Genomic DNA, 26,376 nt, shown 5'->3' on the forward strand with positions numbered 1-26,376 from the left:
CATTCCTGGATTTTGAATTCCCATGCTTATATCCTTCTATCCGAAGTATGGACTATTCACAACTTTATGCATTTGAGTATCTCATACGATGTTCACTTTTACCTTACATACTTAAAATCTCGTATTACATCTTTTATCGCCTTCATAATCTCCCCTCCACCTAGGTGTAATTCATGTCCATAACTTGAAGCTCTATTATAATACTCGCACCTCTGGTACATACACAATCCAGTGGGAGCTTCGTACTGACTTCTTGTGAGGTTGGTACTTCTTCTAACTGGCTTTATCTTAGAGCTGTTATAGAATATATTTGTTGTGCTATCTCTCTTGCACCTCTAATATTAAGAGTGACTCTGCTATGTTCTCAGTCATGATTCCTATAACTTATGGGTCCAATAATCAGACTCCTGATTACTTAGTTGATGTCATTCTTTAGTTTCCTCTTGCTTCTGATCAGTCTTTACGTAGGCTTAAGCTATCTTCCAATCTATGGCTCATGGTATCAATTATTACCTTAGTCTTTCATGGGAGTTATGGAATATCTATGATACAATCTTCTAACAATTCAATCCTTTGTCCATGTCGTGGGCTTAATTCTTTCTTTTAACTTATACCGGAGTCTTCTTTGGCTGTATGATTGTCAACAAATATGCTGCCTGGATAATGTTCCAAAATCTTGAGTGTATCCATAACGTACTAACTCTGGATCATTGATCAAATAATTTTTTCGTTCTGTCTTAGCTTTCTTTCAACGTAAGCTATTACTTTTCCCGATCTTTCTGCCCCCTTGTTGCATCCATACTTATCTTATCTTAATGCTCATATATATTGAAATTCCATACAACTCATATGATCCTGAGCATCACTTCTGATTTTACTCCCTGTTCATTAGCCATTGTAGGTGTCACTTTCTTAGGGAGTGCATATAATGTTGTTTTGAGACTGTTGTCACACGACCATTTCTCTTCAGGTCATTGTACTGAGGTTGAACCCTTCTTCCTTATTTCCTCAGCTAGTCTTTCGTCGTAGTACTTAAGGAACACCCTCTAACTCTTGTAATGATGCGAGCTTATTATACCGTATTCCCGATAGAATTTTTGATGTTCGTGCTCACTTGTAATTATCCTTAGTTACTTGCCTCCATACTCATATGCTCGTATGACTGTTTCTGAACTGAAGTTTTGACTGTCTTCCTAGTGGAACTATCTTTTATTTCTATAATACTCATACAGTACATTTAACTATCCCAACTCCTATTTGAATATTTCTCAAGTATTATAATGATATTCTTCGAGGGTGAATCCTCCATGTTGGGTTCTACTATGTTTATCTTACCCGATCTGATGACTCGTTTGTAACCTCCTCTTTATCCATAACTGGGATCTTCTTGACCAATTACTAACTACTCGTTGGCCCATTCTCATATCAATATTCCTCATAATCCTTCTTGGGTTATTTACTTTGTTTTAACTTACGCATCGTACTGGCTCTTTACTTATTAATAACAGCTCAGGCAGGAACCTTTCATTCCTCTTCTTGATGTCGTGCTTGCACAATATTCTTGAATCGTAGTGTATCTGTAAGATTTGGATAAGTGCCATCTCATTCCTCTTTCATTTATCACATTCTTCCTTTACAATTCCTTGGTTACTAGAACCACTTAATTCTGACTTAATGCCACATTACTCCATATTCCCCCCTTTAGGGGTGTACTAAAAGCTGAAGCCACGAGGATCTACCTGTAGATGTTTTACATCTTCATCTTTAGCATCATTTCTCAACATCAATGATCCTTACTCACCTTGCAGCAATTCTTCTGTACTGAGGATGACAAATTCTCTTACTCGCGAGGGTGACACTTAGCGTAACTGGCACATACAGTCTCTTAAGCTTAACTTTTCTCGCATTGCTTGCTGTAGGGAAGCATCTTTCTGAATGACCATTCTCGAAATTTCTCATAAATCTTCTTTTGTCGTCCATTCTATTATTGGCGGAATAAAATCTGAAATTTTTATGATGACGACTATCATCAGTCACTCAGTCCCTAATTCATGTTTAGTTTATCTTGTTTACCATCCATACTGATTTTCGTTACTCTGGGGATTAACTCTCCCCTCTGGTAGTCGCATTGGAGTCACAAACTTATTTCTCGAAATGAGGATATAACCTTATGGCCTATACTCTTTTGTTGTCTTAAGGCCTATCACCTTTCATCTCTTCCTTCATTTGATCATAGGTTCTGTAACACTCTACCGTTTTCATCCATGTATCACACCTTATTCATAATGCTTCCTTATCTCTCTTCTCATTACTCTGCTGATATTTCTACATATCTCTTTCTTGTGAAAACTTCAATACGGTATTCTTTCGCTTTTAGATTTACTTTGATCCATCCAGTGGCTCTTCAAGTTGCTTAACGTTTTCGCTTTACTAGGGACGTGAGCCACACTAAAGTAATATTTATCCCTTCAAGGCTTATAGTGCAAGTCTTTGTAGTACTTATATCTGGCTGCACTACTTTAGAGTGCACCATCTAGGTGTCTCATAAAGAGATCTATTAGCACATTTGCAATATCCTACAGAAATGTCAACTGACGCAACCAATTCGTCTATCATATCTTCTTATACTACTTCTATTAATCCCCATAGGGCATATCTGGAAAGGGTGTGACCAATTGTATATACCTTTGTTACTATTAAATATAACTCAAGAAGCTCATGTTCCTCTGCCTCAATTATAAACGCTGTTAACCTTCATTAACTAGGTACCTCGTACCCTTTTTCACCTTGCTCGTTTTACTTGCCGAAACTTGTACTTATCTTCTTAATCTCTCATTTTCCTTCACCATAAAGATGGATAGACACCTTAAGGCTTCTTATCAGGAAGCTTACCCATTTCAGTACACTCATGATCTGCTAAAGACCTGATATTTACTAATCGTAGGCATCATACAAAATTCAATTCCTCTGACTCATTTCTTTCACAACTATCTCTCTTTCCAGCCTTCTTTCGGGAAGCATTCATCGTCTTATTACGAATAAAATAGAATTTCAGAACTTGGATTCTTATAAGTGAGCTCTACCACACGATCTAGAGTAAGAAGAAAGAGTGACAATTCTAAATGCCCTGTAGCCTCCTGCTTATAAGTGTGGTGCACGACACACCCATAAACAAGACTCTACTAGACACGGCTTGTAGACTCCCTAGGACAGAACTGCTCTGATACCACTTTTGTCACAACCCAAACCGATGGGCCGCGATGGGCACCCGGTACATTACTCAACCGAATACCAACGTAACGCATCTTTCTTATTACATCATCATATACACGTGACATACGAGCCTAATAGGCCAACATAATCATTTATAAACTCAAAACATAGGCCGACAAGGACATACAATCTTTCACGTACACGACATATGTCTACAAGCCTCTAAGAATACATAAATATTATAAAGGTCGAGACAGAGTCCCACCATACTAAACAATATACGTCTAACTCATACTAACCAAACAAGCAACTCCGAAGCAAATGAAGCGCACCAACATCTTCCGCTGAGCTGATAGCCTACATGGAGGGCTCTCGACCTGTCTATCGGGATCAGCTCAGGTATGTTAAGCTTATCCCTTCTTTCTTTTGGCATGATCCATACGATATAAACGAAACGTGCAAATGCAAAAACTCCATAAGTGACTCTACTCATAGAAGTAATAGAAATATCTATGTTCTTTAATTCCCATGTGTCATAATATTTTATCATCTGTTGATGGGTCTCAGAAAAATACGAAAGTTGAAAAGATGTTACTTTATGATATTGCTCAAGAGGCAAATTGGTCTTATAACCTTCCGAATGATTTTATTGACGTACTTTTCATGCATTGCATTCATGTGCATTGACCCATGACCAGATGACATTATATACGTGTATATATGTAAATATATGTATATGGGATATGGGAAAAGGTTACGGTGTTATATACGCACCACCACCTGATCAGCTGGTATATGATAATGATGTTGCCCACAATGGCCGAAATATGATTCAAACGGCGTTATATATATATATATATATATATATAAACGGCGTTATATATGCATATATATGTATATATGATTCAAACGGCGTTATATACGCGTATATATGTATGTATATATGTATATGGGATATGGGAAAGGTTATGGTATTATATACGCACCACCACCTGATCAGCTGGTATACGATGATGATTTTGCCCGCAATGGCCGATATGATATGATAGGATTCTCTCAGAGGCTGATGATGTTATGAAACATGTACCTATGAACGACATGACATTCATACGCATACGCATGACACTAAAAGTAATTTATGATTTACAAAGTTATTCATACATACAGGTTGAGTCATGTACTCTATATGTCTTCCATGTCTCTTATGTATTTATTTATGTGCCTTACATACTCAGTACATTATTCGTACTGACGTCCCTTTTGCCTGGGATGCTGCGTTTCATGTCCGCAGGTCCTGATAGACAGGTCGAAAGCCCTCCATGTAGGCTATCAGCTCAGCGGAAGATGTTGGTGCGCTTCATTTGCTTCGGAGTTGCTTGTTTGGTTAGTATGAGTTAGACGTATATTGTTTGGTATGGCGGGACTCTGTCTCGACCTTTATGATATTTATGTATTCTTAGAGGCTTGTAGACATATGTCGTATACGTGAAAGATTGTATGGCCTTGTCGGCCTATGTTTTGAGTTTATAAATGATTATGTTGGCCTATTAGGCCCGTATATCACGTGTATATGATGATGTAATAAGAAAGATGTGTTATATTGGTATTCGGTTGAGTAAGGTACCGGGTGTCCGTCGCGGCCCATCGGTTTGGGTCGTGACACCCTTCCTGTTATAACCCAGTTGAAATTTCGAGAGTCGGGGTCGATTTTGCCGTAACTAGATTCCGGTCATGGTCGTTTACTCGCTGGTGTTTGGTTCGATTGTTGAATTGCAAGCCTTTAAAATTCAGATTTTGGCTATAAAGGTCTGTTTCTTTTACATATGTTCCATGTCTTCCTAATTGATTTCGTGATTTTGGTTGAACAAGTATTTCATTAAGTCTTTATATCTATGTGAATATTCATTTCATGTCTTAAGAAGGGGTATACTCAAAAGCTGATTTTGTGCGTAGGGACATTAGAATACATTTAGCCATTTGTTAGCATTTCTGTTTGTTCGTTGGTATTCTCGTGAATTTGTAAAGGTGGCCAAAATTCCATCTGGATATGTTTGTGTTGAAGGTCTGACATTTGACTGGTATTGTCCAATGATGGAGCATATTAAGTACTTCCCGGAAGAATGTTTGAGGGAATTAATTACATTTGTGATTGTGGCTGTTTAATTCAAATGTCAATTTAAAAATGATTATGATTGTAAAGGCAAATTGGTGCCTTGTTAGTTGTTACAGGAGGATGCGGGCCTATCTCAAATGCTAAGTAGACAATTTTGGCTAATTTTTTTTACTTTCCTTTGTTCAAAATTCCTACCTCATCCACAATAATTCTATAATACTTGAACCTTGCAAGAATCCCCATTTTAGGGTAATGGAAATCATGAACATCGTAGTTTGCTTTAGGCGCATAAATAAACCATTGTAACTATGGGTATGGTTTCCGTGACATAGTTACGATGCGTAATTCTAAAATTTGGGTGTGCATTTATGTGACCCAAACCCAAATCTCAACAACGTTAGATAAAAGGTGTCGTGGACCGCGGGTGCATTTATGTGACGTGGTTCAATACGCGTTTTAGATGACGTTGAATCTTTCCTAAAAAATAATTAAATAAAAGCGGTTATAAAGTTAAAATTGAACCATAGGTTAAAACGTGTGTTAAAATCAGATATAGGCCAATTATAACAGTTGAGCAACCGTGCTAGAACCACGGAACCCGGGAATGCCTAACACCTTCTCCCGGGTTAACAGAATTCCTTACCTGGATTTCTGTGTTTGCGGACTATAATACAGAGTCAATCTTTTCCTCGATTCGGGATTTGAACCGGTAACTTGGGACACCATAAAATTATCCCAAGTGGCGACTCTGATTCTCAAATAAATAATCTTGTTTCAATTGTCACTTTAATTGAAAAAACTCCCTTATACCCTTCGGGTGTGTAAAAAGGAGGTGTGACAGCTCTGGTGACTCTGCTGGGGATAAGAACCCAGAATCTCTGGTTCAGGGTTCAAGAATTCAAGCTTAGAATAATTGTTATATTTGGCTATATTTATCTGATTTTATTACATGTTTGGGCCTAATATGCTAAATGTTGCTTTTTACCGCTTTGATATTATTTGAATTGTATATAAGCTGCTACGAAAACCCTCTCTTCTCTCTTCTGAGGAGTGCACGCTGGCGTGACTTCTTTCTGTTAGTGTCATATTTCAGATATAACAAGATTCGGACAAGTTGCAAAGCCGGATGATCTTTTGGTTACCGGTATGCTTCCCTCCATCGGCTCGAGTTATCCGCTCGGGTAAGCCAGGTCTAGAACAATACACCCAGGTTTTAAACCTAGAATAACTCAGCCTCATGTCGGATCCCTAGTAGGAACGTTTGTGTGCATCATGTGCATTTGACTTTGGGAACTCAACACAGGGGTTGGGTCCGTCTAGGACAGGTACACCCAAATTAAAAGACCATCCTGATACATCTTACGTGCTACTTGCGTATCTGTCTATTTCGGCTTGCATGCTAACTGGCTTCTAGAATAGGGAGAGAAATTGAAAAAAAATGAAAATCGAAAAAAAAAAAAAAGAGTGAGAGGCAAGTATTTGAATTACCCTGAAATTCTGTTAAAATTTTGAAAAAAAAAAAAAGAAAAGTCATTTCAAAATAAGTCATATTTTCTTTTGTTCCGTCAAAACGGGCGAACTACGCGGGTCTGATTCTCACCGGATGTGAGATACGTAGGCAAACCTCATCGGTTCCAGCCCATAATTTTCAAAAAAAATCCAAAAATATTTTCCTTTACTTCCTCTCTAGAAAAGTTTTTTTAGACCCCAATTTTCAAAAAATCCAAAATATTTTCCATTACTTGCTTCTTTAGAAAGCCTTTCTTTTAGACCCTAATTGTTTTTTTAAAAAAAATGTACAAAAATATTTTCTTTTAATTTCTTCCAAAAATCCAAAAATATTTTCATTTTTCTTTCAAAACTGAAAAGAAAATTCAAAATTCAAAAATATTTTCTTTTTTTTAGAAGCATTTCTTTCATAAATTCAAAATAAAATTCCAAAAATATTTTCTTTCTTCTTTAGAAGTTTTCCTTTCGAAATTCCAGAAAAAAAATTCAAAAAAAAAAATCATCTTCTTTAGAAGTATTTCTTTACAAAAATGCTGAAGAAAAATCAAAATCCAAAAATATTCCCTTGCTTCTTTATAAGTCTTTCTTTCGAAAAATAAAATAAAATAAAAAATTCAAAAAAAAATTAGTTTATTTACTTTATTCGTGATCTTCCCGAACTACGCAAGATATGATTCATGTTCCCACATGATACGTAGGCAACCCACATGAGGTTCGATCGAAAGGTTTAAAAAAAGGGAAAATGAAAAAGAGAAAAAAAAAAGAAAAACCAAAAAAAAGAGAAAGGAAAGAAACAAGAAAAAAAAAAGAGAAAAGAAAAAAAAGGAAAAAAAGAAAGAGTGTTTATTCTAACATGGTTATTGTTTTGAAATAAAAGCTAGTCGAAGGTGGTCGGTTTGTTGGTTTGCAATGGCGAGTCACAAGAACAATCCAAGATCTCTCAGAAATAAAAGTATCTTCTCAACCAAGGGAATAAGCACCATTGTTGTTGATCCAGGGTCACAAAAAGGCAAGTAGGCAAGTTGGCGGTGAAAAATTAAAAATGGAGGTAAATGTGGGGTTGACTTTATCAGATTTGAGCAATTGGACATGGGCTGCTCGGGATGATCGTCAAAATTTGAGTGTTGAATCCAAAGCAATCAAAAAGGTTGAATGTCGTAGCAGTGCTGATGTGCAAATTTTAGGCTAAGATGTCGCGTAGTAACTGGAAAGTCACTCCTCTTTTAGTTGTGGTAGCTTATTTTGTCATCTTTTCTTCTTCTTTTTGTGTTATAGGACCCTGCCTTCCTTTATTAAAAAAAAACCAGTCACTTTGTATCCATTTTGTGCATAGTTCTTTTCACGCTAGTTCTAGTGACATGACATGCATGCGGAATTTTTGGCCAGATCTTAAAATAAAATTTAAGTTTGAATTGTACAACTGAGGAAAAGGCATTTTTGAGGATGAATAAAGAGTGAAATACTTTGGAATTAAGGTCGAGTAAAATTCACCTTCAAATCATTGTGAAGATCGGGCTTGAGGATGTTTAATCAATTAAAGTTTGTTATAAATTTTGACATTACGGGACAGAAAGTATCTTGTGACTACAACACACCAAAAGGACAGACATGTTCGTCAATGTTGTGATCGCGAAAGATACTATGTTTGGCGTTCTCGAGGATGGGAGACCCTTTTTCTGCTATCCAAACATTTTATATCCTTCGCTATCCCTTTTGAGCCTGTGTTATTTTCTTTGACTACCCTCTTTTGGAATCAAGTTTAGAGTCAAGAGTCAAAAAAAATATATACAAAAAAAAAAAAAAAGAGAAAGAAAGAGAGTCTATGTCCCAAGAGTACAAACTGGGGCAATTCTTAGAAAGTTCAAGTGAAAAATAATGAAGAAGAAAAGAATTGTCAAAGGTCCATGCCCTAAAAAATAGAAGCTGGGGCAACTTGTTTTGAAAACAAAAAGAAAAAAAGATAGAAAAAAAAAAGAAAATAAAAAAATAGAAAGAAAAATGAAAAATTAGTTAGGTCAGATGTTTGAACTACGTTTGACCTGATTCCTTAAAAAAGGATACTAGGCAGTCTCGTGGTTCGGTCCAACCAAATAAGAATTCAGAAAAGAAAAAAAATTCCAAAAAAAATCCCCAGTATTTGAAATTGGGGCAAAGATTTTATTTTACTTTTGAAAGAGTCGATTCCAAGAGTTATAAGTCTACACCCCCCTTTTATTTTGAGTCTACATTAAGCCTTCATGCCGACCCTTCTGCCCAACCTTATCCAAAACCGTCCAAATAAAGACCTCCCAAAATGCCTTCAAGAATGCCAAGAGAAACATGCAATGAGCAACGGCTGTCACGCGACATAGAACACTGTCAAGTTGCTCGCACAAGAAAGTAAAAGAAAAAGAAAAATAAGGAAAATGAGAGAGTCTTATTAGTGAAAACCTTCACGGGCATTGTAAGGCAACGGTAAATAGAGATGAATAAATGAGAGAGACTTGTTGGTGAAAATCCCTCGGGCACTACTTGTCGAAAGTGAGTCGTGAAGCTGATGCGAAGATAAAAAAGCCCGACTTCAAAGGTCATAAGAATGGTAAAAGGGAAGATTGGATTGGTTTGATAGATCAGCCGTTAAGTCCAAAATGCATGTCATGATCATTAAGGCTAGTTATTGAAAAAAAGAAAAAAGAAAAGAAAAAAGAACTCTTCCTTCTGTCCTTCCGACAGGGGCATTTCTTGTTAATACTTGTTTCTTTGCATCACTGTGTCCTTCACTCCGAGTCGGTCCTTGTCAAACAAGCAAGAAAAGATTTCAAAATCTGCTACCAGCTTTTCAATTGCATAAAGCCAATTTGGCCAGCACTAAGTTGTTTCTGTCAATATACCTTGAGGATTCATACAAAGGCTTCCCCAAAAAGACTCTTCTCAGCCTACTTGGCGCAAGAAAGATAACTGGTAATTCTCTTTGATAGACAAATTGCTCAAAAAGCAGAAAGCCATTCAAGATATCGGAAAGGGTCACCTAGGCAAAGATCTCCAGTTGAGATAAGGCTGATTGAGCCGCAAGTACAAATGATACTAGGTGAGAAACAATTAGGGTTGATGCAGAGCAAAAGTCTCTTGAAGCCGACTCAAGCTGATTGAGCAGAAGCCAAGCTGCCCAAAACTCAAGGCCACAAACCGACCACCATTTTCAAAACTGACAAATTTTTCTTTGTATGAAACAGGAACAAAGCGGTGCAAGGAAAGTGATTCAAAAAGAAAAAAAATGAAAAAGAAAAAAAAAACAAAAAAAGATAAGAAAAAGGAAAGACGAGAGGAGCCAACAAAGGGAAGTTTCTCAAATCTTTGCCTTTATTTGTTTTGCTATTGTGCATAAAATCTTGCCGTTGATCTTTACATTTTTCCTCCTAAGATAGAAAACGTAGTCTGATGAACTTTCTTCTAGGATAAACGTCTTAGTCTGATGAATTTTTCTCCTAAGATAAAAGACCTAGTCTGATGGATTTTTCTCCCAATAAAAATCTTAGTCTGATGAATTTTTCTCCTAAGATAAGAAAACCTAGTCTGATGAATTTTCTCCTAGGATCAAAATCTTAGTTTGACGAATCTTTCTCCTAAGATAGAAAACCTAGTCTGATGAACTTTCTCCTAGGATAAACGTCTTAGTCTGATGAATTTTTCTCCTAAGATAGAAGACCTAGTCTGATGAACTTGCTCCTAGGATATAAATCTTAGTCTGATGAATCTTTCTCCTAAGATACCAAAAAAAAAACCTAGTCCGATGAATTTTCTCCTAGGATAGAAATCTTAGTCTGATGAATCTCTCTCCTAAGATAGAAAACCTAGTCTGACGAATTTTCTCCTAGGATAATTTGAAAAAAAAAAGTCTGGATTTGAAAAAAAGAAAAGAAAAAGAGAAAGGGTCAATTTTTGTTTCTTGAGTTATCAGTCATTAGTTGTCTCGAAATCAGGACCCTCCTAGATACTGAGATTTAACTTTTAAATTCATAGAACTCTTTTGGATAACAGGATTCGATTAACACTCACAGATATTCCCAATATCAAACTGGGGCAGAAAAATTTCTTTTGTTTTGTCTGTTTTGTTGTAATCAGGCGTCCACCTGAAAAATAAGGGAAAATGGTTCAAGAATAAGGGAAAACAGCTCAAGTTTCAAGAGGAATCAGTTCGAGTTCAGCAATCAGGCGCCCACCTGGAGAACAAGGAAAGACGGTTCAAGCTTCAAGGGAAAGAAGTTTCAGAGGAAAGCATGTCAAGTTCAACAATCAGGCATCCACCGGGAGAACAAGGGAAGATAGTTCAAGTTTTAAGGGAAAACGATTCAAGTTTCAAAGGAAGACAGGTCAAGTTCAGCAATCAGGCGCCCACCTGGAGAACAAGGGAAGACAACTCAAGTTTCAAGGGAAAGCAATTTTGAAGGAAGACAACTCAAGTTTCAAGGGAAAACAGTTTCAAAGGGAGACGGTTCAAGTTTCTAAGGGAAAATTGTTCAAGGTGTAAGGGAAAACAGTTTCAAATAACAAGAGAAGACGATTCAAGTTCAGCAATCAGACATCCACCCGGAGAACAAGGGAATTCACTTCAGAATGCAACTCAAGTCAACAACAAAAGAATCTTGTGTCAAGAATGCGAGTCAGCAGTCCGAGATGATCAACAAAAGTTAGTCACAATCCAGAATAAAATGAAAAAAAAAACAAAAAGAAAGGCAAGAAGTGAACTCAAAATACAGAAGTTGATGAAAGATGTGAGATGCTCAAGACATGACTGAGGTCACAAGCATGGTGTGTCCGGTTTTGATCCGAAAAGTTGAAAAGGAAAGAACCAGCACCTACAACTAACAAGCATCTAGATTCAGATCAGGGTCCGTATGAAGAACCAACCAAGACTCATAGATAGGAATCTTGTAACTCGTAGCTGATAGGCTTAGTTAGTCTTTTTTATTTTTGATTTTGATGTAATAACGGGACCGTGGACCGGAACCTCGACCGAACGGCACCTTGATCGACTCTCTACCTCTGTATACTCCATCATCTCACTCACTTCTGAACTACACGTGGCCTGATTCCTTTATAGCCAAGGATATGTAGGCAGCTCAGATACCAGGGCTCGGTCACATTCTCTTTTCTTTTAGCTTTCGGTTTCCCTAAATAAGGGTCGGGTCAAAATTTGTCTAGTCGTTCTTTGTCTGAAAACTCTTCGCATTTACAGTCAAAGAGGAACAGCTGTAGACATGTGATTTTTGACCCTCCCCGAAATTTCACCCATTTTAGCATGTAAATATTTAGTTTAGGCCTAATATCGCTATTTCAACTAATTTTGACTTTTTTACTTTATTTCGTCAAAAAAATAAAATTACAAAAAATATTTTAGTTTACGTATCTTTCGTAAATTTAAATAAAAAATATACAAAAATAGTACCTTATTTTTATATAATCTTGAAAACACAAAAATAGTTTATGATTTATAGTTTAGTTCAATTAATTAAAATTAGTTTTATATTTTCTTAATTGTACATAATTTTAGACTACCTAATGCCTAAATAAAGAACTACACTCTTAACACTAAAAACGGCAGCACCCCACCCCTGTGAATCTGGAACACTGCCATCATCTTTTCTGGCAAGAATCCTCAAGGTGGAGGACAGATTAACTCCCTCAAATACAACAACCTAACAACCGACCCCTTCTTTCATAAATTTCACCACAAATTCCATGTCAAAATTGGAGAAATGAAGGTTCACTTGTGCTGTTTTCTAAGGCAAACCCGTTAGATTTTTTGGAAGTTCACACTCCGCGTGGTAAGCAAGAGGTTGTGAGTTCGAGTCTCCCCAAGAGTAAGGTGAGAAGTTCTTGGAGGGAAGAATGTCGGGGGTCTATTTGGAAACAGTCTCTCTACCTCAGGATAGGGGTAAGGTCTGCGTACACACTACCCTCTCCAGACCCCGCTAAATGAGATTATACTGGGTTGTTGTTACACTCCGCGTGGAATGGAATCACTGCATCTTATTTAACTGAAATATTGGTGCACAAATTCGGATATGATGGAAAACTAGCGGTCACCCCAAAGTGGCGTGAAACCTCTCAAAACAACCCGTTTCTGCCCCCCCCCCCCCCCCCCCCGCCGCCTTCCTGTTTTAACCCAGTTGAAATTTCGAGAGTCGGGGTCAATTTTGCCGTCGCTAGATTCCGGTCATGGTCGTTGACTCGCTGGTGTTTGGTTCGATTGTTGAATTGCAAGCCTTTAAAATTCAGATTTTGGAAATAAAGGTCTGTTTCTTTTACATATGTTCCATGTCTTCCTAATTTGATTTTGTGATTTTGGTTGAACAAGTATTTCATTAAGTCTTTATATCTATGTGAATGTTCATTTCATGTCTTAAGAAGGGGTATACTCAAAAGCTGATTTTGTGCGTATGGACATTAATATATATTTAGCCATTTGTTAGCATTTCTGTTTGTTCGTTGGTATTCTGGTGAATTTGTAAAGGTGGCCAAAATTCCATCTGGATATGTTTGTGTTGAAGGTCTGACATTTGACTGGTATTGTCCAATGATGGAGCATGTTAAGTACTGCCCGGAAGAATGTTTGAGGGAATTAATTACATTTGTGAAGTTTGAGTTGGAATTCACGAAGTAATTTTGTATATATAATAATAATATGAATTCATCTAATATTTAATAACCATATCTGTGCATTCTTATGATTGTGGCCTTGTATTTTTTAATTCAAATGTCAATTTAAAAATGATTATGATTGTAAAGGCAAATTGGTGCCTTGTTACTGGAGGATGCGGGCCTATCTCAAATGCTAAGTAGATAATTTTGGCTAATTTTTTTACTTTCCTTTGTTCAAAATTTCTTACCTCATCCACAATAATTCTATAATACCTGAACCTGGCAAGAATCCCTATTTTAGGGTAATGGAAATCATGAACATCGTAGTTTGCTTTAGGCGTAAAAATAAATTATTGTGACTATGTGTACGGTTCCCGTGACATAGTTACGATGCCTAATTTCAAACTTCGGGTGTGCATTTATGTGACTCAAATCCAAATCTCAATAACGTTAGATAAAGTGTGTCATGGACCGCGAGTGCATTTATGTGACGTGGTTCAAGACGCGTTTTAGATGACGTTGAATCTTTCCTAAAAAACAATTAAATAATAGCGGTTATAAAGTTAAAATTGAACCATAGGTTAAAACATGTGTTAAAATCAGATAATAAGCCAATTATAACAGTTGAGCAACCGTGCTAGAACCACGGAACGCGGGAATGCCCAACACCTTCTCCAGGGTTAACAGAATTCCTTACCCGGATTTCTGTGTTCGCGGACTGTAATACAGAGTCAATCTTTTCCTCGATTCGGGATTTGAACCGGTGACTTGGGATACCATAAAATTATCCCAAGTGGCGACTCTGATTCTTAAATAAATAATCCCGTTTCGATTGTCACTTTTGTAAGCACGTAATTTTTGCCCTATATGAGAAATACTCCCAAAAAAAAATGCAAAATAAAATGATTTTCCTTGGTGTGCAATTTTGAGTATTTTTGTGATATTTTTGGATAATTATTTGTATTTGTTTGTGTTTGCTTATTTGTTAAATTAATAAAAAATATAAAAATATGTCGCATTTTGCATGTAGGATTTAATTCTACAATTGTTAGTAATTAAATTAGTTTTACAAAAATTAAAAATTACAAAAATAGGCACCTTTTGCATTTTTAGCATTTAATGTCCAAATATACAATTTTATGCTTAATTATTACTTAATTGTGCGTTAATTGTTATTGGAAGTTAATTTGCGCTTTTATAACTTAATTTAGTTCTTAATAATAATTTAAGTACTTTTATAATTTAGTTTTAGAAAAATAAAAGAAGAAAAGAGAACAAAAATACAAAGAAAAATCGGATTGGGCCACTTCTTCAATTTCAAACCACAGGCCCAAATAATTGCCCAACTTTCCCCATGACCCGGTCCGTTTCAAACCGGGTCGATCCGGTCCGCTCCATTAACCCAACACCCCTTCTTCATTTTTGTCCAACACAAATTCATTTTTGTCCAACACAAAACAAAACCGAAAAAATAAAAAATAAAAAGTGAATTATCACTATTAATAGTTTTATTTTTTGTTTTTTTATATATAAAAAAAAATCCGAAAATATTTTATTTTATTTATTATTTTTATTTTAAAAAATATATATATTGTAATTTCGGAAATGATTTTAAAAAAAAATAAAAAAAAAAAAGTAAAAGAATGTAGAAAATTTAAAAAAAGTAAAAAGTTTTAAAAAAATTAAAAGTAAAATAAGGTTGGAATTAAAAAATAAATATAAAGGTATCTGAAAATTTAAAAAATTTAAAGTAATTGAAAGTAGCATTTTTAAAAGAAAAAGAAAAGATAGTGGTTTGTTTTTTAAAGAAAAGTTAAATAAAGTGAGATTCTCTTTTAAAAAAATAAAAAGTGGGATTTTAAATAAGATAAAATAATTAAAGTTGGAATTTTAAAAATAAAAGTAAATAAAGGTGGGATTTCTTTTTCTAAAAAAATAAAAGCAATTTGTAAGTGGGATTTCTTTTAATTAAAAAAATAATAAAATAATAAAAAAAACAAATCTGAAAATTTCGAAAATTTTGCTATAAATAGAAGAGAAAATTTAAGAAGAAGGGGTGGAAAAAAGAGGAAAAACTAGATAGAGAGAAGAAGAAAAGAGGGGGCGGAGAGAGCAGTATACACTCGATATACACTCTGGATACACAGAATATACAGGGACAGAATTCATTTTGGAGAGAGTAAAAAAGATAGAAACAAATTTTCTGAAATATTGAGAGTGGAAGAACACCATAGAGAGTTCAAATCTAGAAATAAAAAAATAAAGAGAGATTTCCGCACTATTTGTCTTCTCCATTTTTACTAGTTTTCTCCGTGTTGCTGGGATTTCTGGACTGAGGTGTTGAAGCTACTGTGTTGGGCTTTCTGCTGCTGTATGTTGCTGTGTTACATACTACTTTGCTGATCTTCTTCTTCTTGTACTGTCATTTCCAGGTACACATTTGTACACTCTCGGCTTGAAGCGAAATGAAATATTAATCAGGCTTTGTTCCTGTTGAATCCCTCCTGTTTAGATTTGTGTTTGAATATAATTTTCCTTTCTTTGTATAAAAATGTAGTCGATTAATTAATGAGTAATGGGCTTGCATATGTATAACTTCTTCATCTAATAATTTTAGTTTAATTTAATCAGAGAATAATTAATCTGTTTTGATATTATGGTCAATCTCATGTTCTAGTATTATTGAATAACAGAATATAAAATGAAAGCAGTTTTTCTTTGTACAAACTCGATCGCAATTTTCCATTCGCATTAGCCGTAAACTAATAACTAATAAGTTACGTTTTTCAGCATGTAAATAATTAAGAGATTTTCTTTTATTTTAGAGACGAACTTAATAGAAAATATAGTCATTGTAGGTTTATCCTTTAAAAATAAAAATGAGACGAGCCTCGCCAAATAAAACGTATAGATTGCGGGGCCCTCACAAAATGTATGGTTTAATTAGAATTCGGAAGGACCGTTTAGCGAATTTCACGGTCTTCCCCAAAATAATAACGCGATAGTCTCTTTAGGCGCGTGTTTAATATTTTACTTTCTTAAGCCTGGGTGTGCATTTCATGCGACCCGAATCCAAATCCCAAAACATCAAATAAAACGTGTTCCGGATTGTGGGTGCATTTCATGTGACGCAGTCCAAAGACGTGTTTTAAGCGATGTTCACATTTCTTTTAAAAACAATAATAATAAAGCGGTTAAAAGATAAAATTTGCACATAAGTTCATATTTGTATAAAATCAGATAATCAAGCCGAATATAACAGTTGAGCGACCGTGCTAGAACCACGGAACTCGGGAATGCCTAACACCTTCTCCCGGGTTAACAGAATTCCTTATCCGGATTTCTGGTACGCAGACTGTAATATGGAGTCATTCTTTTCCTCGATTCGGGATTAAAATTGGTGACTTGGGACACCCTAAATCTCCCAAGTGGCGACTCTGAAATAAATAAACCAATCCCGTCTCGATTGTCCTTTAATTGGAAAAACTCCCTTGCACCCTCGCGGGTGCGGAAAAAGGAGGTGTGACAACTTTAATTGGAAAAACTCCCTTATACCCTTCGGGTGTGTAGAAAGGAGGTCTGACAGCTCTGTTGCCATAACCTCAAGCTGAACTAGGGCGACCCGTATACTGGTATGAACTGTGGGACTTGGTCAACCTGCACCCGCTGCTCTGGGGTATGGGCGGTGGTATTTTGTGCTCCTCCCGCGGCCTGAGATGTGGCAGGAGCTAGTGGAATCAACCCTGACTAAGCTAAAGTGCCGAACATGCTCAAAAACTAGGCGAAAGTCTCCTGGAGTGTTGGGGTAGTAACAGGCGACTCAGGTGCCTCCTCTCCAACTGGAGCTACTAGTGGCTCCTCTGTAGCAACTCGTGCAGGTGCTCTAGCTACACCACATGGACACCCTCAACCTTTACCCCGGCCCCGGCCTCTCACGACTCTAGCAGGGGGTGCGGGTGTCTAGTCATCCGATCCGACTGTGCATGTCCTCACCATCTGTGAGAGAATAGAAAGACAAGTTTAAAATCCCGAAGTCAACAATTTCGCACGATAAGGAATCAAAGAAGTGAAGCTTTTCCTAACAGTTCCATAGCCTCCCGAAGATAAGTACAAACTTCTTCGTACCGATCCGCGAGACTCTACTAATCCTGATTGTGACTCGTTACACCTATGAACCTAGAGCTCTGATACTAACTTGTCACGATCCAAATTTTCCTCCGTAGGATTTCCTGACGACACCTAATCTATAAGACTAGGTAAGCCTAACAATATGCGAAATAATTAAAATAATACTAAATATAAGTCTCAAACTCAATAGTTGTATAAAACCAACGTCACAATTCAGCATATACATTCTTGAGACCCGGTAAAATACAAGTCACAATCTCTAGTTATGAATACTAGATAATCCTATACTTCATATCTATATATAAAGGATAATTAAATGAGAGATCTATAGAGAGGGGGATTCCGAGGCCTGCAGACGCCGTCAAGTATACCTTGAAGTCTCCGCAGTAGAATCCCAACTAAAACCTGGGTTGGTAAGAATTACCTGAATCTGCACAAAAAGATGTGCAGGAGAGTAGCATGAGTACACCATAACGGTACCTAGTAAGTGTCAAGCCTAACCTTGGTAGAGTAGTGACGAGGTCAGATCAGGGCCTTACTGGAAATAATAAAAGACTGAAGAAATGTACGCAGTGTAATAAAGACAGTAATAAAATTGAATAACGAATAGTATAACAAGATTCGCTACACAGAACTAATCAAATATTACAACACTAGAAAGACAATTAATAGTATGCTAAGGAAACAACGATCAAAAGATAAGTACAAAAGAACGGGAAAATGTCAACAAGAGTCACTACCTAGGTACCGCCTCATAGTCTCAAATCACATAAATAAATCACAATCTTTCCTTATATCACCGATGGAGCTTTTACATTTGGTTTTGAAAATCATTTTCCCGAAATAGCATCTCGCGTTTTAGCCTACCTTATCACACCACATGGCTTATAGTAGTTCCCTTACTAGCCATGCATATCAAACCCACCTTATCTCACCGCATACATTTCAACACCCAGACCTTATACCACTACATGCGTATCAATATCACAACGTATCACAAATCACACCTCAAGTGCCCAATATCACAATTTGCTGGAGAAACCAAACAATTAACAGAAATTCACAATAAGGAGCCCACGACTGAACCATATAGTACACAAAGTCTCAACAATAATAACCGGAAGAATAACTCAATAGAATGATACTTCACAACTTAACACTTTGTCTAAATAGGAAATCACGACCTTTGCAACTCAATACCAATTTCAACATCAAGATATTCCAAGAAATAGCAATTTCATGTAAGAATTCAACAACTAAATAATGAATACAGAATACGGAAACAAGAATTTCAACTAAACAAGTAAAACAATTAGCAAGTAAGAGATAAGACAAGTAGACATGTAAAATTAGACTAAATATGATGTCTATGACATATTAAAGTAACTCAATTAAAGCATGAAGGGAATCTATATAGCTAAAAATCGAAAATTTCAACACTTAGCCCGTGTACATACTCGTCACTTTACATACACAGCTTTCAATTATCACAATAATACCAAATCTTAAGGGGTAAATTCCCCACACAAGGTTAGACAAGTCACTTATCTCAAACCATGCTAAATCAATCAACTAGAAGGCTTTTCCCTCGATTTTCCAACTCTGAACGGCTCGAATCTAGCCAAAATAATTTTATACTCTAAATATAACTATAGGAAACTAATTCAAACAATGAAATTACGATCTCTATAAAGAATTGAAAAATCGACCCAAAAGGTTTACTCCAGACCCGCACCTCGGAACTCGACCAAAATTACAAAAACCGAACAACTATTCAATATCGAATCTAACCATACAAAAATTATTCAAATCCGACCTCATTTTGCCTTTCAAAACATGAGGATCCACTCGCGAACGAGGTGACAAAAGTTCTCATGCTTCGCGATCACGAAGCTTCTTCTCGCGAACGCGTAGACCAACGCGTGAGTCCCCACCCCAGGCTGCATTTCCTCTTCGCAAACGTGGATCCTAGTCCACAATCGCAGTGCATAAGGTCCTGGTCCTTCACGAACGCGTGGCTTTCTTCGTGAACGAGAAGGGTAAACATCCAGCAAATCTCAGAATACTCTACGCGAACGCGGGAACATCTTCGCGAACGCATAGAAGAAAACCAGTACTGAGAAAAACTAACACTTCAGCTATTCCTCAATGATCCGAAATGTACCGAACATGGTCTAAATTACACCCGAGACCTCCAAGACCTCAACCAAGCATACCAACAAGTCCTAAAATATCATACGAACACGCTCCTAGTATCATATCACATCAAACAACACCAGAATCACGATTTGCGCATCTATTTAAGCCTAAGAACTTATAAACTTCTGAATTCCAAAATTAATGCTGATTCATGCCAAAGTAACTCCGATTGACTTCAAATTTTGCACACAAGTCATAAATGACATTACAGACCTATTTCAATACTCCGAAATCGGGATCCGACACCGATATCAATGAAGTCAACTCTCTGTCAAACTTTTCAAATCTTTCAAACCTTAATTTTCCTAACTTCGCCAATTCATGCTGAAACGACCTACGAGCCTCCAAATCCACATCTGATCGCGCTCTTAAGTCTTAAATTACCATACTGAGCTATAGGAACCGTCAAAACTACATTCTGGGGTCGTCTTCACCAAAGTCAAGCTACGATTAACTCTAACAACTCAAACCTCCAACTTAGGGACTATGTGTCCCATTTCACTCCGAAACTTTTCCGACCCCGAAATCAAGCAACCCGACAAGTTACGTAATCACAATATAACATAGAGGAGACAATAAATAGGGGATCGAGGCTAATACACTCAAAATGACCGGCGGGGTCGTTACATTTTATTTCAATAAAATGATTATCTTATTTTCATTTGTAGAAAAATTACTTTCTTTTTTAACAAAGAGAATTTTCTTTTTAGTTATGAAGCATAAATTTCAAGGTTTTTTTGCGTAAAAATGTAAAACAGCACATTAGTTCCTTTGGGTTTGTGTGTATTTTTAGAAGAATAATTAAATTGTTGAAGAAAATAGAGTCCTGAAAACGTTGGGTATTTGAGGTGGGGGTGGAAGGGAAGCAAGGAAACATGGGGACTTGAGGGAAGAGGGTGAGGAGAGTAGCATAAAAAATATTTTCTACTCTCCAACTAAACACGAGAAAATATTTTCCGGAAAAAGTTTATCACTCACCAGCCAAACAAGAGAAAATAAGTTAAGTAATTAAACCACTCATTTTCCATAAAAATATTTTCCATGAAAAACATTTTCCTTTATACCAAACACACCAGGAATTTTAAGATTTTGACATTAAGTTACACTCCGATTTTGTCTCACTCAAATCATGATATGAGAAGCGATTTTTGAGCTGAAGTGTTAGGAGAAAATTGTCGTGCCATCTGCATTGCATTTCTTATAGAACTTAGACATATGAAATGACTGTTATCACAAAACCGGAATCACATTAAGTGGGCAAAATACAAAGAACTGGTGGGAGTATCTGTAAAATTAGTCGATGCGAGCAAGCTGATCGAGATATCACGGTATAGACAACTTGAGTCGGATACACTTGTCCAAATTAGCCCTTAAGGGCCAGGACGCTGAATCTTGGCCCGTTTACATATTTCACGGATTAAAGCCAATGAGGCCAGCCTTGGGTGTTGGGACTATTTTTTGATGGATCTTAAATGAGCAAACAGGCAGGGGGCTTGAGTCCAACTTCTTCTTTGCCAAGTTCCCAAACTCTTCAATCTGTCTTTCTCCCCAAGTCTCCAAATATTTGTGCCTTGTGGATGCTACTTGCTAGGATTGGGACCATCTTCAACGACCCAGAAGGTTTTTAGTTTACACCCTCATCCTTTTATTTGTTCTCAATTTCACAAATATTATGTACTTGTCTCAATCAACAATTACATGTATAATTAATGTAACATGATTTCGTGCATAGTCAAGCCTTAGATTACAACTTACTTCTAAATGAAAAAAAATTATAAACACAAGATAAATATTCTACATTTTATTCTAGGACTATTCACTTGGTTGTAATCAGGTCTCTGGTGATTGGCCTTACTATCTTACTCAAGTCCAAAGTCCATTATACATTTGACTAGTTCAAAGTCACCGATCAAGGACCAAGGTCATCGATTGGAAAGTCTAAAATTCTTAAGGAAACACCCACGAAAGTTACCACTCACCAGTCACCACTATATTGAAATTGAAAATCTGATCAGTACCATTAATTGTTGCACAAATGTGAAAGCTTTCACCTTTTCATTGAAAGGATACCTTTTGCTAGTATATATGATCAAATAATAACAAAAAGTAAAAAACAAATTACATGCACTTAGTAAACAATGAAGCTGTAATCTGAAATGTATCTTCAGTCAGATCACCAATAATGAAGCAAATTCAATTTAGCGACCTATTAACGGGACATAAGTTGTTCATATACCACTGCACAAAACATATTAAATCTCCATCTTAATCGGAGTATGTTCATTATGCAATTAATTTCAGGTATTCAACCCTGCCAAGAAAGCCACCCCAGTTGAAGGCAACCATGACGATCCGAAAATGAATTGTGCAACGGTGAACTTGCTGGCCTCTTCCACGGACGTGATCACCCGATACCCCGGCCAAGTCACCCGTTGCCCCACGGCTGCTCCCGGTCCATAATTCATATACTCGCCATAATACAATGTCTCGAGTGCGAATGTAGCATTCCACTCTAACCAACCACGCGGGTGTATATGATCACCCAAGTTAGATAACATGACAACAGTTCGCGAGTACAACTTCCACGGTCGACCAAGATAAGTGGGGAAGCTTCCTTTGGACGCCTCGAGGTCAGATGCCGCTGCGATTTTGCAAGCATGGATTGAAATGCCAGTGTTTTGATTGGGATCCTTCCTGTTTTGGGCAGTGATGGTGTTCTTTTGGAAGTCCATGGGCTTTCGAGCGTAGATGCTGCAGTTTTGAAGGACTACTGCTGCATTACCGAAGATGAAATCAACGGTACCATAGATATCACACTCGCGATAGAATTGGCGCTGAGAGTGTACGTAGAGAGTGTCTTGGTATCCGATGATATTGCATCGATAGACCACAGCATGATCAGCGCCAATGCGAAGAGCTACTGCTTGATGTTTGCTTGGTCCAGCGTAGTTCTCAAATGTGATGTCCCTTACAATGAAACCAGCTCCAGTTGCCGCTGTAGATCAAGAAATTCGCACTGTGAGGCCATGAACCTTGATCCAGTGTTATAGAGGTGGCAGAGTATAAATTTTGCACACCGACGATATAAAAAATATTTACATAATTAGATAATTATAGATAAATCTCTGGATAACATTAACTGATAATCTGATAACGATGGCAACTAGCATGTTATATACCATGTTATGATTAGAGAATGAGTCAAAGGACAGTAATAGTTAGAGTTAGATGGGTATACGAGTAATGACCCCACCTCCTAACATGTGATTGTTTCTTTAAATTGAGACCACATATTAGTAAGGTCATATCGCTATCTCTAATACTGCTCTCCAGATTATGGATGAAAAATACTAATCATGCCATGGATAAGGATCAAAATAATTTGTAATTTCATCAGATTCTCTATTATTTCGCACAATTTTATTTTATTTTTTAAAAAACAAAAATTGTGGGGACTGGGGCTAACATCCTATGACTTGGGACTTCTATTCCCAGTTCCCATTCATATGAAACACTGCTTCCCATGATAGGTAAAACACCCGATTCTGTGCCTCCACCTTTTTAAATATTGTATCTAACATATGCTTTGACAAAATATGTAACTTTAGGAGTAAAAAGTGCGCACGCATGTGTTGTTTTTGTCTCCTCTTTTTTCAGTTTTCTTTTTTCTGTCAATAAACTATATATCTTTCAAATTTAAGATTGATAATGTAAATTAGTATTTAGTCATATCTATTTAATTCCAACACATTTATTCTCTCCTGTACCAAAAAGTAAATGAATTAGAGAGTATGATGTTTGGAGGGTGTGACGACTAACCACGTGAAGAGGTACAAAAGAAGAATTCAATGACAAGCCCATGTGCCTTTTCTACTACTACATCGCCAGGCAAGAAGGCCGTCCCACGCCCATTGTTTTCCACAAATCACAAAGCACAAATAGAATAACAAGAGAGAAGGAAACCATATAAATAAGTGGAGCAGGCATCAGCTTAGCAACGAGACACTAATCTTTAAATTTCAACCACCAAAAAATATTTGATAGATATTTTTTTTGTCTATCTAAGCTAATGATGGTACAAAATGACCGAATACACACATATATGCTAGTAAAAAGTACTTCATCCGATTCTAGGTGAACCTATTTATTTTAAGTCCGTTCCAAAAAGAATAATCTCTTTCTAAATTTGAAAATAATTTAGCTTAAACTTCCAATTTTATCCTTAATTAGAAGCTTTTATAACCATACAAATACTCTAGGACCACTTTTTGACTTGTTTAGATTGAAACTGAACAAACATTTGATGCAATAGCCAAAGTGCGTACGGCTTAACTATGTTAGTATTAAACAAAAAAAAAGATGGAGCTAGCCAAAGTGAGTAAATAAAAGGTTAGGCAGAAGTATACCGAAAGAGGCGGTATGGAATGTCGTCAGATTCTGTGATACGCTTTTTCCTCCTGTTATCACCGTCTTGCCTTTTCCATCTCCAATAAACATCACGTTCGTCTTTTTCCTCCCAATTTTCAGGTTATCCTCTTCATACCTGTCAATTTACAATTTTACATGCCCGATGACCAACTCACGAAATTTATTTCAATTCCATAACGCTTAAGTCCTAACGCTACTAGAAAATAATAGTATCATGACTCCAATCACTACGACAAACAAATGAGAAACTCAAAGCTACAACTCACAACTGACGTGGGATTAATTAAAAGCACAGGGATTGAAAAAGAAAAAGTGAAAAGCAATAAAATTGTTCAATAATTTATTTACCTTCCTGCCTTGACATAAATTATTATCCGACGATTACTGTATTGTGGGACCTTCTTAATAGCATCGGCAATTGTCTTGAACGTACCGTTACCGTCCTTTGACACAATTATATCTGCTTGTATTGCCGACACTGGCGTGTCCAGTAACATTCGCTCCTTCCTATTCAACCATTTTGGAAAAGGCGCAAAATCCTCGTCTTTTGCCGACACTACAGTACCTGCATCATCAGTTGATCCCATTAATCTCCGCCGTCGATTCTGTATCGGAACACCGGAGAAATCATCGTCGCCGTTCATGGCCGCAAATATGGCCAGACAATTGCTTACTAGCTCCGACAAATTCCTTAATTTTTCCGTCATTTGATCCTTAACGTTCCCGTTAACGTCAGCGAACCCCTCCGTACACGTGTCCTGATTGGTCAGAGCGGCGCTAAGCCACGTCAGCACGTCGTGATTGTTTGACTTTCCGGCGCCGTGGGAGACGGACGTTAAGGAACGGGCTAAAAGGTCAATTGATTCTTCTAGCAGCTCTAGACAATCCTCGTAAGCCGACCTTATCCGTGTGTCCATGTAAAGGTTGCTAATGTCGGAAGCCATGTAAAGTGCTTTGCCAAAACGCTGGAGCGTCAAATTGACGGAAATATGAACGAGGTCGTCGTCGGAGGCAGAGAGTGCGCCAGGGAATTCATGCAAAGAGCTTAAACAGAGGGTTGTGAAACGAGTGCGACTACAGGTACGTGACATGGCTACGGTAGGCTTGGAATGAAGCAATGTGGGAGCGGGACCGGTTTTATTTCGGACAGTAACTAATACAGCGGCAGAAATTGCAGAGGCAAGTATAAGGATGGTGGTGAAAATGAGTAGTAAGAGTTTAAGTCTGTGGGGGTTGGAGGTGGCATTGTCTGCTGAGTTAGGGAGTATTTGTCGGCGAAAGGGATCTTTAGGTTTGGGTTTGTCTATCCGGCCATAGTACATTTTTGGCTTTCTGATCTAGTATACTTCAGTGAAGAAAAAGGAATTCAGTTGCCGACAAAAAGTAGTCTGAGCTAAATGGAGCTTCGGAGAAGGCAAGAATAGTGTTTTCTGAGTTGTGTGTGACTAAGAAGAAAATAGAGTTAAGACTGAGAGTGAGAAAAATCATGCATATATATATACATTGGGCGGTGGAACTACGTGAGGGTGGGAAAGGGGAGGGGACCGAGAGGTGAATGGAGCCTATGTTTACCTGTATTGAATAAGATAATTTAGAAAAACAAAAAATTGTGATGTTCTACATGTCATGAACAACTATATTAAATAGATATCATTATTTTTGAACAACTATAGTGAATAGTGTCATGTAAAATGAAGCGAAAATAATGGATATATATATATATATATATGTAAAAATTATTAAATTTTAAACTCATAATAAATTTAAAAATATATTATTGATTTGGTAGAGACTTTAAAAGTTGAACTTACATTTAATTCTGAATCCACCTAAATATAGGCAGCGTGAAAAAGGAAAGCTGTCGTCCCACCCCTAAGATTGGAAGTGGTAGTGTTGGGACAAAGGGAAGTGTGGACTGTTTGGGGTGGGGGTGGGGGGTGGGGGGGTGTTTGGTGTGAGGTCAATATCGAGAGGGAGAATTAGCTGTCTTCTACTTACAGTAGCGGTGAATGGAGGAAAGTGGTGGACTTGGATAAGAGGATGCGTCGTCTCTATTGACTTCTTTTTGTTGTTTCCTTTGATCAATCCAGTGTTCAGAATAATGTACTAGAGTATATAACAAGTGGTACTACCTACTAAATACTTTCGTTAATAGTATATGAAGC

General features: G+C 37.0%; 1 protein-coding gene across 1 annotated transcript; it reads right to left on the reverse strand.

The window, feature by feature from the left end:
• Positions 1 to 21,835: 21,835 nt before the first annotated feature.
• Positions 21,836 to 25,822, reverse strand: LOC104215548 (probable pectinesterase/pectinesterase inhibitor 34). The gene is made up of 3 exons (XM_009765373.2): positions 24,560 to 25,822; positions 24,190 to 24,326; positions 21,836 to 22,778 (listed from the first exon to the last, which is right to left on the reverse strand). The coding sequence occupies exons 1-3, from the start codon at positions 25,531 to 25,533 to the stop codon at positions 22,081 to 22,083; spliced, it is 1,809 nt and encodes a 602-aa protein (XP_009763675.1). The 5' UTR covers positions 25,534 to 25,822; the 3' UTR covers positions 21,836 to 22,080.
• Between the last annotated feature and the right edge of the window lie 554 nt (positions 25,823 to 26,376).

This window comes from Nicotiana sylvestris, chromosome 6 (genome assembly GCF_000393655.2).
Source record: "Nicotiana sylvestris chromosome 6, ASM39365v2, whole genome shotgun sequence".
Taxonomy (NCBI): Eukaryota; Viridiplantae; Streptophyta; class Magnoliopsida; order Solanales; family Solanaceae; genus Nicotiana; species Nicotiana sylvestris.